Source organism: Syngnathoides biaculeatus, chromosome 2 (assembly GCF_019802595.1).
Source record: "Syngnathoides biaculeatus isolate LvHL_M chromosome 2, ASM1980259v1, whole genome shotgun sequence".
Lineage (NCBI taxonomy): Eukaryota > Metazoa > Chordata > Actinopteri > Syngnathiformes > Syngnathidae > Syngnathoides > Syngnathoides biaculeatus.
The window spans coordinates 18,186,007-18,196,982 of record NC_084641.1 but is presented as its reverse complement, the minus strand read 5'-3'; the positions used below and the strand labels follow the sequence as shown (position 1 = coordinate 18,196,982).

The following is a 10,976-nucleotide window of genomic DNA, read 5'->3' as shown; positions in this document are numbered from 1 at the left end:
ACACATCTGCTAAATATAATAACTGTGCGTCACAGCTGTAATAGTCAAAATTAAAGTTCGGAAGAGTTTGACTCAAGGGTAGTGTGAAGCGGAGGGGTTTAAGAACTGACCCTCGAAGGACGGCAGGTAATGAGATTGAACACGTCCAATGCTTCCAAAACAAGTCCTTTCCTTCAGCTCGTATTATCCGAAGGTACCTCAACTGTCTCAGCATTCATACTTTGCAGCACAATTATGGTCTCTATAAACTTAGTGGTGAGCTGCCCTTGCAATTCTCCTGTTGGAGCCTGGGTGGCATTTTGCTCCACCACCACCCCCCCCCCCTTTCTTTCCAGCACCTTCTTTGACCATTTCAAGCAATTTAATGCCTCCTGCGGAACCCTGTGCAGGCAGGCGCTTTGAGTTTCGTACGTGAATAGTGTCCGACATTTATGACCTGCAAGATTTTTGGCTGATTTTCACACAGTTTTCAAATTTTTGAAAATCCTGATTTCTTGGGTTTTGTGAGCTTGAAACTCACATTATGTAAAAATAGACGAGGTGAAAGTGGATGGATTCTTTCTTCAAGGCTGTGTTGTAGTCAACGTGCGTGCCCACAAGAGGTCGCCACAGGTTCCACTTTAACGATGGAGCGTCGCAACAGACCAAAAACTTCAGTGCAGTACAGCAGTTTCTTTCGGCTTGTCCCTTTCGGGGTCGCCACAGCGTGTCATATACCGTAATGGACAAAAGTAATTTGACCCATTTGACTCTGGCAAGTACAAATGGCAAAATTTAGGATGAAGTGTTTTTCAGAGCCAGGTTTTGTTTTTTGTCTTCAAGCTTTAGGGGCTCATCGGTGGATTAATTAGCATGAAAAGACGAGAAAAGGGCACAATTTCCAGGGTTTCATTATATGAAAAATGTTGTTGAAGACAAAATGTAATACATAATGGGTATTATAATGATAAAACAATAATGGAGTAATATGAATACCACAATTTAAAAAAAAATGATTTAGCACTGGGATAGATTAGAAAATATGCTCCCAATAGCAAGCAAAGTATAATCACTAATCATACAGTTTAGCCTTCTGGCAGTGTAATTGTAATTTTATTTAGTTATTTAACAATATTTTTGTTCTCAATTAACTTCTCCATTAAGGTAAACGTAATTGCAATTTTATCTGTTGCAGCCCCTTAAAATATCCACATTTTTGTATGCCTTTAATGAGGAAGAGTATGCAGTAATAAGATATTAATTAGGATGTAAAGAAAGTCCACTTTTGAATTTATTTGGTATTTTATTCCTGAACTTGAATTTGATTTTGATGACTTTAAAGTGACTCCTCCTGCTTCAGTATCGTGCATGTCATAGAAGTAATTCGCACTTCACTCACTTCTTGCTCATGTTTTGCTATGATGTGAAAGTTTCGTTCAGTGAGCATCGTCTGCATCGTCATGGGGGGCGAAGGCGGAGATATGACAACATACCTGTGTGAAAACCAAAATAACTCAACTGATAGTGAAGTCAAATGTGAAGTTCACGAGTGGCGTCGTGACTGAGGCTGACTGCATTTTGGAATCAGTTGCATTGAATCTCATCAGAAAGTGTGATCCTAATTTTTTTTTTGGTCATAAATAAGGTCTGATTTTTTTAAGAGACAAAACAAATCCTTTTTTTCTTTTTGATGCGGTTTTATTTAAGTAAAAATATTCCTTTCTCAGCAGACAAAAGGAAATATAATTTACAGGTTTGTTGGAAAAATACATCTACATTTATGTACATTAAAAACATCTTTGGCGTGGAGACAGATTTCCAGGGGTCGAAGTCGGACCCCTGTCGTCTGAGAGGGTAAAGTGCATCAATAGTGGACATTGTCTGAGGGTTTTGGTGGGGGCAGGGGGGGGGGGTGTTCATGAGTGGACTTCGTGGGCAGTGTAGCAGGCGGGCACCAGAAGCGCCCCTCTGGAGGCCCACTCGGCCCACATCCTCCCCACGGACTGGTACTCGTGCGCCGCTGGTTTCTTCACCGTCTCCGATGTGGCGGTCTCGGCCAGCGACCAGATTTTAGGCTTCGGGGGGTCTTTGCTCTCCGGAGGGGAGGGCGTGCGACGGGCACGCACGCACGCTCCCTCACTCCCGTCCCGTGACGCATTCTCCGGCGAGCTTTCGCCGGCCGGCCGCTCAGTCACCTCTTGGGCGTGACACCTCCTCAGAGGCCCCTCCTCTTCGTCCTCTTCATCCTCGCTCTCCTGCTCCTCATCCTCCTCCTCGTCGGACTTGGACCTGGAAGAGGCCCAGCTGACGCGGTTCTCCTTCTTGAGGCGGCGCCGCGCGTTGGCGAACCAGGTGGAGACCTGCGTCAGGCTCATCTTGGTGATGATGGCCAGCATGACCTTCTCGCCCTTGGTGGGGTACGGGTTTTTCAGGTGCTCGCCCAACCAGGCTTTCAGCGCCCCCGTGCTTTCGCGAGTGGCCACCTTGGCGCCCCCGCGCCCGGGGTCCTCCACCGGCCCGGGCCGGTAGGGTTGGAAGAAGGGACCCCCGCGGGCCAGCAGCGCATGGTGGTAGGGGGAGACGGCAGTCTTGAGGTCAAAGGTGCTGCCCTGGGAACGAGAGGCAAAGTTGGCGTCATGTGACCGAACCCAAAATGCTTTGTAAAGTAGTGAAGACCCTGCATATTTGCCCTTTGGCATCCGCATAGTACAAATTTGCAGATTAGGTTTTGAACCGATTTAAGTATTTTCTTGGCTGCCTTCGTAAGGTATCTTGGTTCCAAGGAATGAAGTATTTTCCATTCACCTGAGGAGCTTCATTTTAGCTAAAGTAGTTCTTTGCCGCCATCTTGTGGCATCGGTAGGCAATTATAAACCTTTGGACAGCCCCCGATGACTGGAGAGGGGGGTTCACTGAATATACACAGTTATTGTTCTTTTAAAATTATCATTATTTATTTATAAATACTATTACAGGTCGAGAACCAGGTAGTAGGAAGGTTTTTTTGGGAGTCTCAGTTTTCTTCATTGACATGAAAAAAAATTAATAAAAAATTAATTTGGGAGATTCAACATACCCCAAAACTAAACATCTGCAAACCTGTTTGCATATTGTTCTCCAACAAAACTAGCAAAAAACCTACTTAGGCGCTCCTAATCCCCCCGCCCCCAAGCCCCACCCCGGGAATAGATAAAACAAAAAGCCCCCGTTTTGACCAATCAACAATGAAGTCGGAAACTCTTCAAACAGGACTCTCCCAAAGTCTCAAGAATGCATGCCTTGAAACAAATAGGAGGGCTGCCATTTTGTATTCAGCTCGAAATCCAGTTACTGTATTATTAAAGTATCATTATTACCCGTGTCCACTTGAACACTTTCTTGAAATGCTTTGTTCATTATTTATCTTCCTCCTGTACTGTTACTGGTCTATGCAGATACTTCAACTCAAGACTTGCCCTTACGGGTCACTTTTAAATTCATCAACGAATGCTGTTGGAAAACTCAATGTATTTTTGTTGTTGTTGTTCATACAACATATACTGTAGACTAGCCGTTACACTGGAATACAATACTGTACATACTGTATTTGCCCTGTGGAACGGGTTCCCTTTTGCCTCTTCAGTGAGCATTGTTTGTTTTTAATTTTCTTTGAGGCAGGTATTCCATATCTAGGATAGATAGATAGATAGAATTTAATTCTGAATTTTCATACATTATCATATAAATTCTTGAGTAACACAAACTTGAGTTGTACCCCAATTCCCTTTTTCCATGTAGACAATACAATGACAGTCAAGGCTGATGTACGGTATTGTATTTTACAACAGGTTCTGTTTTGTGTATTTATATTCGCAACCTACACGTCTCACAAATATTTACTGTACTTATAAGCTTGAGTGATCAACTGCAGCACATTGCAATTTACGGACAAAGCAACGAAACGCCTACGTGGGGTTAAGGAGCACCCGCACCGTATTGAGTTGGGCAAGAAAGCAAAACTACCATCAATATGAGCAAAATGTTCCAAATAATAATTGATCAGGCAAACTCCGTCAAATCAGTCTTACCTGAAAGCCATCGTACTTGGATAAAAGTACTGTAGTACAATTATCTTAGCAGAAAATAACTTTGGCAATTTCAATTTAATTGTATTACTATAGCGCCAAATCACAAACAAACTTGGTTAGGGGAAATGTTTCGCTCTACATGTGGAGGGAATTTCTGTGGTAAAAATGCATGGAAGTTGCTAAAAATAAGGCGACACGGTGAGGAACGTGGTTAACATATCTGCCTCACAGTTCTCAGGACCAGGGTTCAAATCCCGGCCCAGCCTGTGTGGAGCTTGCATGTTCTCCCCGTGCCTGCGTGGGTTTCCTCCGGGCACTCCGGTTTCCTCCCACATCCCCAAAACATGCATTGTAGATTAATTGAAGGCAAAATTGTCCGTAGGTGTGAATGTGAAAAGTGGACTTCATCCAAAGAGCGCTCACCATTTGCGTGACGTGTCTGTGGTGGTGTTGGTGGGCCGCCAAGGGGAGCAAGTTGTATCCGTGCAGTCCCGAGTAGGTGACGGGCAGCCCGAGATGTTGCGTCTGCTGGGCCCCCAGATAACCGGGGCCCGGGCCAGGGGACCCCATGGCCATCATCCCAAAATTCCGGTCCACAAAGAAGGCCCCGAAGTCTGGTGGCGAGGCGGGCATGTTTCCCTGCGTGTTGAGTGCTGATGAGTCGCCAAGAAAGGTTGTGGGGCTGCTGCGGGGCACGCCTGGGCTTATATACACCCAGATGCGGGGGGGGGAAGGAGGAGGAGGAGGAGGAGGACACGGTGGGGGCTTGGTTTGAGGGGGGGGGGGGGCAACTGGTGTTGACTGACAGGTCAAGCTTTCACTAAATCCCATCAAAGCTCTGCTGTTCCTTTTAGTGTTTGCATGTGCTCATTCAACTTTTGCAGAAATGTGCAGAAAAAGGTCACCGTTTTATAAAGAAACATTATTATCATTGCATATATATTTTTTAATCATTTGTGAATCCAACCTGCCAAAAAAAAAGCTACACGTTAGTAAATTATTGTGATGAATTAGTGCAATTTGGGGCTTGTAGCATGGACATTTTGAAAGACATTCTAGAAAGAAAATTGAAGGTATTTTTGAAGTGATATTTGACAATTATAGTAGTACAATGAATTATTCTACATTATGTTTTGTGTGTACAGTAAATGCATTTTTTTTTATTTGCATTAAAGTGGCCTTTTCTGAATAGGACTAACTAGACCCTAGTGAGGGTAAGCATTACATAAAATGGATGGATAGTAGCACAAATGCATTTTAATGTACTGACGTTATATGTCTCATAAATAAATAAGTTCATTGAACTAATAGATTAAAAAAACTGCAAATAAAAATGATAGATTTTTGGGAAGGTAGAATACATGTAGAATGAACTAAAGTACAAAATATATCAAACTGATCACACCTGAAATATAAATAAATCATGCGGGTAAAGAAAAAAAAAAAAGGTTTTAAAAAAGAAGGGTGCGGGTGTCCACATCATTACATGTCAATGAATTATGCATCAAAGTGCCTTTTGCATGATGCGACATTATTGAAATGCATAAATATGCTGCACGCGTGTGATATCTTCAAATCATTGGCACGGTTTGTGGGATAAACAGAGACCCCTTTGACACGCTGCTGTTGGCTATTGTCGTCCTAATGAAAGCAGGTTAGGAGAAACAGATGTTGACTAATGTATATGATAATTGTCAGATAACAGATGGTAATGCGTGTGTGTGTGTGTGTGTGTGTTTTCAGAAGTGCAAGCGCACACACACACACACACACACACACACACACAAACTTATCACGTGACTCACGTTGGCAACTTGCTGCAATGTCATGTCACGCTCTGATTTGACTTTAAATATAACCACAGAACATTGTCAGAATGAATCTGTACTTATTAAATGACCTCAAATTGATATCTTTATTTTCACGCCATGAAATATTATATGGTATGGTAGGTTATTATGGTGTGTTACAGCTAGGAAAGCTGTAACAAATACAATAAACGGATGGGAAATAATAAAATCAGTTTGCCATACACTGACTGAATTATTATAAAATATTTGAGATGAGGTTTGGGTTCAAGTTTAAATTAAATAATAAGTATAGCAAACACACCAATGAAATCATGTCTGAATTTCAATGTTCTAATTTTAACAAAGAGTAGAGTGAGAAATGAGAAATATATATGCGTTCATCTGAGATGACACGCTGTGGTGACCCCGAAAGGGACAAGCCGAAAGAAACACACACACACAGTAGAGTGAGAAATGTAACCAAGCGGGCAAACATTTTTTAAAAGCCGTTTTTGATGATGACTTTTTTTTCTCCTCTGATAAAAGTCGTTTATGCCATACTGGTATAATCTGTTAATCTAATAGTTACATATTTCAAGAAAAAATGAATTTCTGTTGTTACATTTTATATTGCACTCACTCCCCAAAAAACTGAATGCAAATGATAGCTTTGAGGTTTGTTGAGGTAAGGTGAAAAGTTGTTTGAGTTTAAATAAATAAATAAATAAAAGAAATGGAAAAAATGTATATCATTGACATTCCCAAATGCATTCCTTGTTGAACAACAAAGTTGTTGTTTTTTCCATTTTTAATCCAAAAGATATATTAAAAAGGAAATGGGGAAAGTCTCCCGAACAGGTTCTAAATTGTAATCCTATTACGTTTGTATTATTCTTTGTCAATTGGATCCACAACATCGCATCAGATTGAGTAAAAAATGTTCAAATAATTATACATTTACATAGATTTTGTACAGAAACCTATAAAATGCCAAAATATTTGTAATTGAATAATGCAAATTATATATTACCATTTAAAGAAAAAAAAAATATGAGACAGGCAGAGTTAATGTGCCTCCCTGGGCAGTTTGATTCTACTTCAGTAAATTGGAGTCTTACTTTAACAGGAGGTAAATCATTTGGTAATTATTGTAAAAAAAACTCTAAAAATGTTTGAGTTTATAAGGAAACGGAACAAATTTGCTTATTATTTTGTCAGCATTTTCAAACCTGAAACGAGTCAATTTGACCTGTAACACATGACGAATGTGAATTAGTCGATTAATTAATCATCAAGAGTCCTTCTCAAGACATTATTTCTCAATTACGAGTATCCATGTGGCGGAACGGCTTGCGAGGCACTTTTGCAAAGCAAAGTCCACAACATGGACCATTTTTGGACCAGAAGAACCCTTATTTTTGCGGAAACCCAAAACCTAACGCCCATCAAACATCTTGGAGGAAGTCTTCCTCCTGCTTAATCAATTATTACAAATCCAGCCTTACTGGCGTAACATGTTTTGGGAACACGATGCTGTTGGTGGGATCCCAGGGTGGAGGGACGGGGGCTTTCGTTGGAAGAATCAGAGGATTTATTTGGGAACGTCCCCCAAAGCCCTCGAGCAAATTTGTACAGCGGCAACAACAGCCAAGTGGAGTGCAAAGAGAAACAGAAGAAGAAGAAGAAGAGACTCAGAGGGAAGCTAACGGCATCAGGAGAAAACATCTCAACACAAACACGCTCCGGGCGGCCGCCTTTGTCTCGTCCTCGGAGTTTGCTCTTCATCCTCTTCCTCTTTTGGGCCACAATGCAGGTGTCGGCGCTACTCTGACCCTGTTTGCTGTTAGGATGTCGCTCGTTTACAGCGGGGGAAGGCGGAAGGGGGGGCAGGAAAGTGACCAAATGGAATCCTGATTGTTCTCCCGGCGTGATGTGATAACATACAAGCGAGCTAAGAGGATTTAAAAAATGTCAAAAAAAAAAAAAAAAAAAAGATGTTATCTCCAGGAAGACTTAGTCTGGAGGTAAGACACAAGAAAGTATTGTATCACTTGATATCTCTTGTGGTATCAAAAAATATACACACACCAAAACCTATATCAACTGCAATGGCCTGGCGATTGTTCCAGGGTGCACGCCGTTTTTCCCCAAAGTCGACTGGGACAGGACCCAGCTCACCCACAACCCCGGCAGAAAATGTATGGATGGGATGGTTCTGGACCATTTTAACATTATGAAATATTTTGTATTTGTCTCACAACACAGAATTGCATAGAAACATTTGACACGATTAAAATCGGCATTTCATTTTGGAAGGTTGTTTAAAATGAATGACAATAGGATCATTTCTCCTCTCCAAAAAGATGTGCTCATAATACTCCACTGAGATACACAATTGTAGATGAATCATTTTACTGTTCTCAACTAATGAACTCGACTTGTGTGGAAATATTTTAAGTCTTCATGCTGCTCTTTTCCTTTTCCGCATATGCATGCATCAATTATATTGGTCAAAGACATTTGTTGTCTGTGTTATTTTAGCTGATTTAAAAATTTTCAATTTGGAGGTTGGTTTTGCTTAGTCAGGTTGATCGTGGAAACTACTGCTGCATTTTCTTCTTTTTTTTTTTTTTTTAAACATGAATGGGCATTTACGCTTTAGAGATTCAAATAAACAGAGTCATGCCCTGAATTTTGAACTATGATGCAAGTCAATTCACAGGTACATATTTTTGTTAGTCTACTATTCACTTCATCAATAAACAGTGAACAACTTTGCAGATTTTTTTCTTTCATTTTTGGATTTAGCAAAGCAAAATGGTCCCAAATCAGTTGGGGGGGCACTTTTTTGAAAGTTTTTTTTTTTTTTGTAAACCCCGTGTTATCAATGTATTGTCAAATATGGTCAAATGTGACAGCGGGCCTGTGGATTTGGAGGTGTGAAGCCCCCATCCGAGGTGGCTGACAAAGGCCTCAAACGTCGTAATTAGAAGATCTCATCGGCAGGCGAGAGCGGGGACGACAAAAGCCTCGAGCGACAATCCACGAGAGTCGTCGACACCTTGACCTCGTTAGTTTATTTTGATAAGATGCAAGTAAGTGCACGCTTCTGGATGCGAGACTCTCCTGGGAAAATGTGGAGATGAATGTTGCGATTAGTGCGGTCATCATTTACATGACATGGCAAATATCCAATTGAGCTGCCTAATGGGATTTTCCTGGGGCAACAGCACAAATGGGCAGATGTAAACAAAGTGTGAATCTTATCAAGCTTTCCCACTTCTTCGCTATCTAGCCCCCCTACCCCACCACCCCCCACATTTTCTACCCCAAAAGACCCCCTTGTACTCTTTGTCCTTTGTCATTGCTCTTATCAGGACCACTCTATCATTCTTTCAAAATAGCGGTGGCGTTGAGAGCGCTTGCAAATGTATGTCTTTGTTTAGGGCCGGCCCGAGGCCCGCCCCCGCCCCCCTGGCTCCCTCCGGGGGTGCGGGCTGATTGACGGCCCTCCGCTGGGTGAGTGACAGGCGCCACTGGCTCGGGAGGCGCTGGCCGGGCGTGACAGCTGGTGCTGCCGCCGGTGGAATAACCTTTTCGGACTGCACGGGAGGTTTGGAAGCCACGTCCGTTTTGGTGTTAACTCTGCAGCGAGAGGGGAACTGTCAACATGCTGATGCGTGCCAAGTTCAGCGTAAAATAAAAAAAAATGGAAAAAAAAAAAATCCAAGAAATCACTTCGCTTTGCCTCGTTTTGGTTTAGCCCACACCGATTTTGGTGGCGTTGAATACAATTGGATAAGGAAAACGTATTCTTTAGAAGTCAAGAGTACATTTACACCGCCAATAGTCACAACCGCAACAACAACAACAAAAAAAACTCTAACGTAAAGATGTTAAAACGATCACCGTTCACACCAATCCGCAAAAGTGACTGACAACACTGTAAAATGCGTTCCAGACCTCTTGGCGAGTTTACCCTCATTAAATGCAAGCCAGACCAACAAAAACACTGTCAAGTGTAATGTTTGTATTATTCATTATAATTCTCTCATCTGCTGTTTTCGAGCCCGGTGTTGACGTTTGTTAAGATTTATGTGTTAAGATTTATGTGCAATTTGTGCATCCACATATGTATGTTTCAAATTTTGCACTAGTGCACACATTGTACAAATAAGTGTCACTTGAAAGCCAGGCTACATGAGAATAAATGTCACGTCACACACGATTTAAAAAAAAAAAAAAAAAGTCCAGGATGCCCAACGTTTGAAATGCACCTCCATTTTACTTAAGAGCTGGCTCTTCTTTGGTCATTTAAAAAAAAGCTGTGAAAAACCCATCTGTTTATGGAAGCAAACTGGTAGGCCACTGGTTAGCATGTCCGCCTCACAGTTCTGAGGTTCTGGGTTTTCTCTGAGTACCGCAGATTCCTCCCACAATTACTGATTTTTTAAATTGTGTCTCCTCATGCATTCATAGATAGTATAACATGGGCAAGGTGGTCACCATCAGAAAGCGCAGTATCATAAAACAAATCCAATCTTCTCGAACAACAAAAATCACCAATAAAACTCTCCATGGCAAAAGTGTTGTAACTCATTAATATTTCTCCACTTGCATCTAGCCTGTGGCCCGCGGGTCGCCAGTTTTAGACCCCCGATCTCCCAGCCATATTAATAAGCAAAACGAGTCCTGTCAAATCCACGCAAGGCCCAAACGCAACCAAGTGTAGTTCACGCGCATCTTCTCTCTGGGCACTAATGAGGTTATTGGGCATCTGTGACGTGACATCTAAATTCGGGGGCCTATTTGTGAGATAATGACGACGAGGAAGCCACGGACATCGGGCCTTGTGTTTTCTGAGTGAAAATAACAAAAGGCGTGCGGAGTGCTGGCGGGGAGGTTGTGCTCTCATGGAAATGAGCAACCCAAGCGACAATGTAGCGCCTAATCTCTTCAGAGAGAGGAATCAGTTACACAGCAGTACGTGGCCCTTAGTGGTTTTCACCGAAGTCAGTGGGCTATAGAAACACCAGCAGTCACTACACCCCCCCCTCCACACACACACACACACACACACACACACACCACACACACACACACACACACACACACACACACACACACACGTCGCGTAGCC

The 10,976-nt window shown here is 42.2% G+C and overlaps 1 protein-coding gene across 1 annotated transcript; it reads right to left on the bottom strand.

The window, feature by feature from the left end:
- Positions 1 to 1,419: 1,419 nt before the first annotated feature.
- On the bottom strand, positions 1,420 to 2,979 carry irx7 (iroquois homeobox 7). The gene has a single exon (XM_061808939.1). It carries the CDS (start codon positions 2,682 to 2,684, stop codon positions 1,896 to 1,898), a length of 789 nt encoding a protein of 262 aa, XP_061664923.1. The 5' UTR covers positions 2,685 to 2,979; the 3' UTR covers positions 1,420 to 1,895.
- Between the last annotated feature and the right edge of the window lie 7,997 nt (positions 2,980 to 10,976).

Excerpts from the sequence above, each read along its gene's own strand:
- irx7 (XM_061808939.1), bottom strand. The coding sequence starts at position 2,684 with ATGCGGATGCCAAAGGGCAAATATGCAGGGTCTTCACTACTTTACAAA.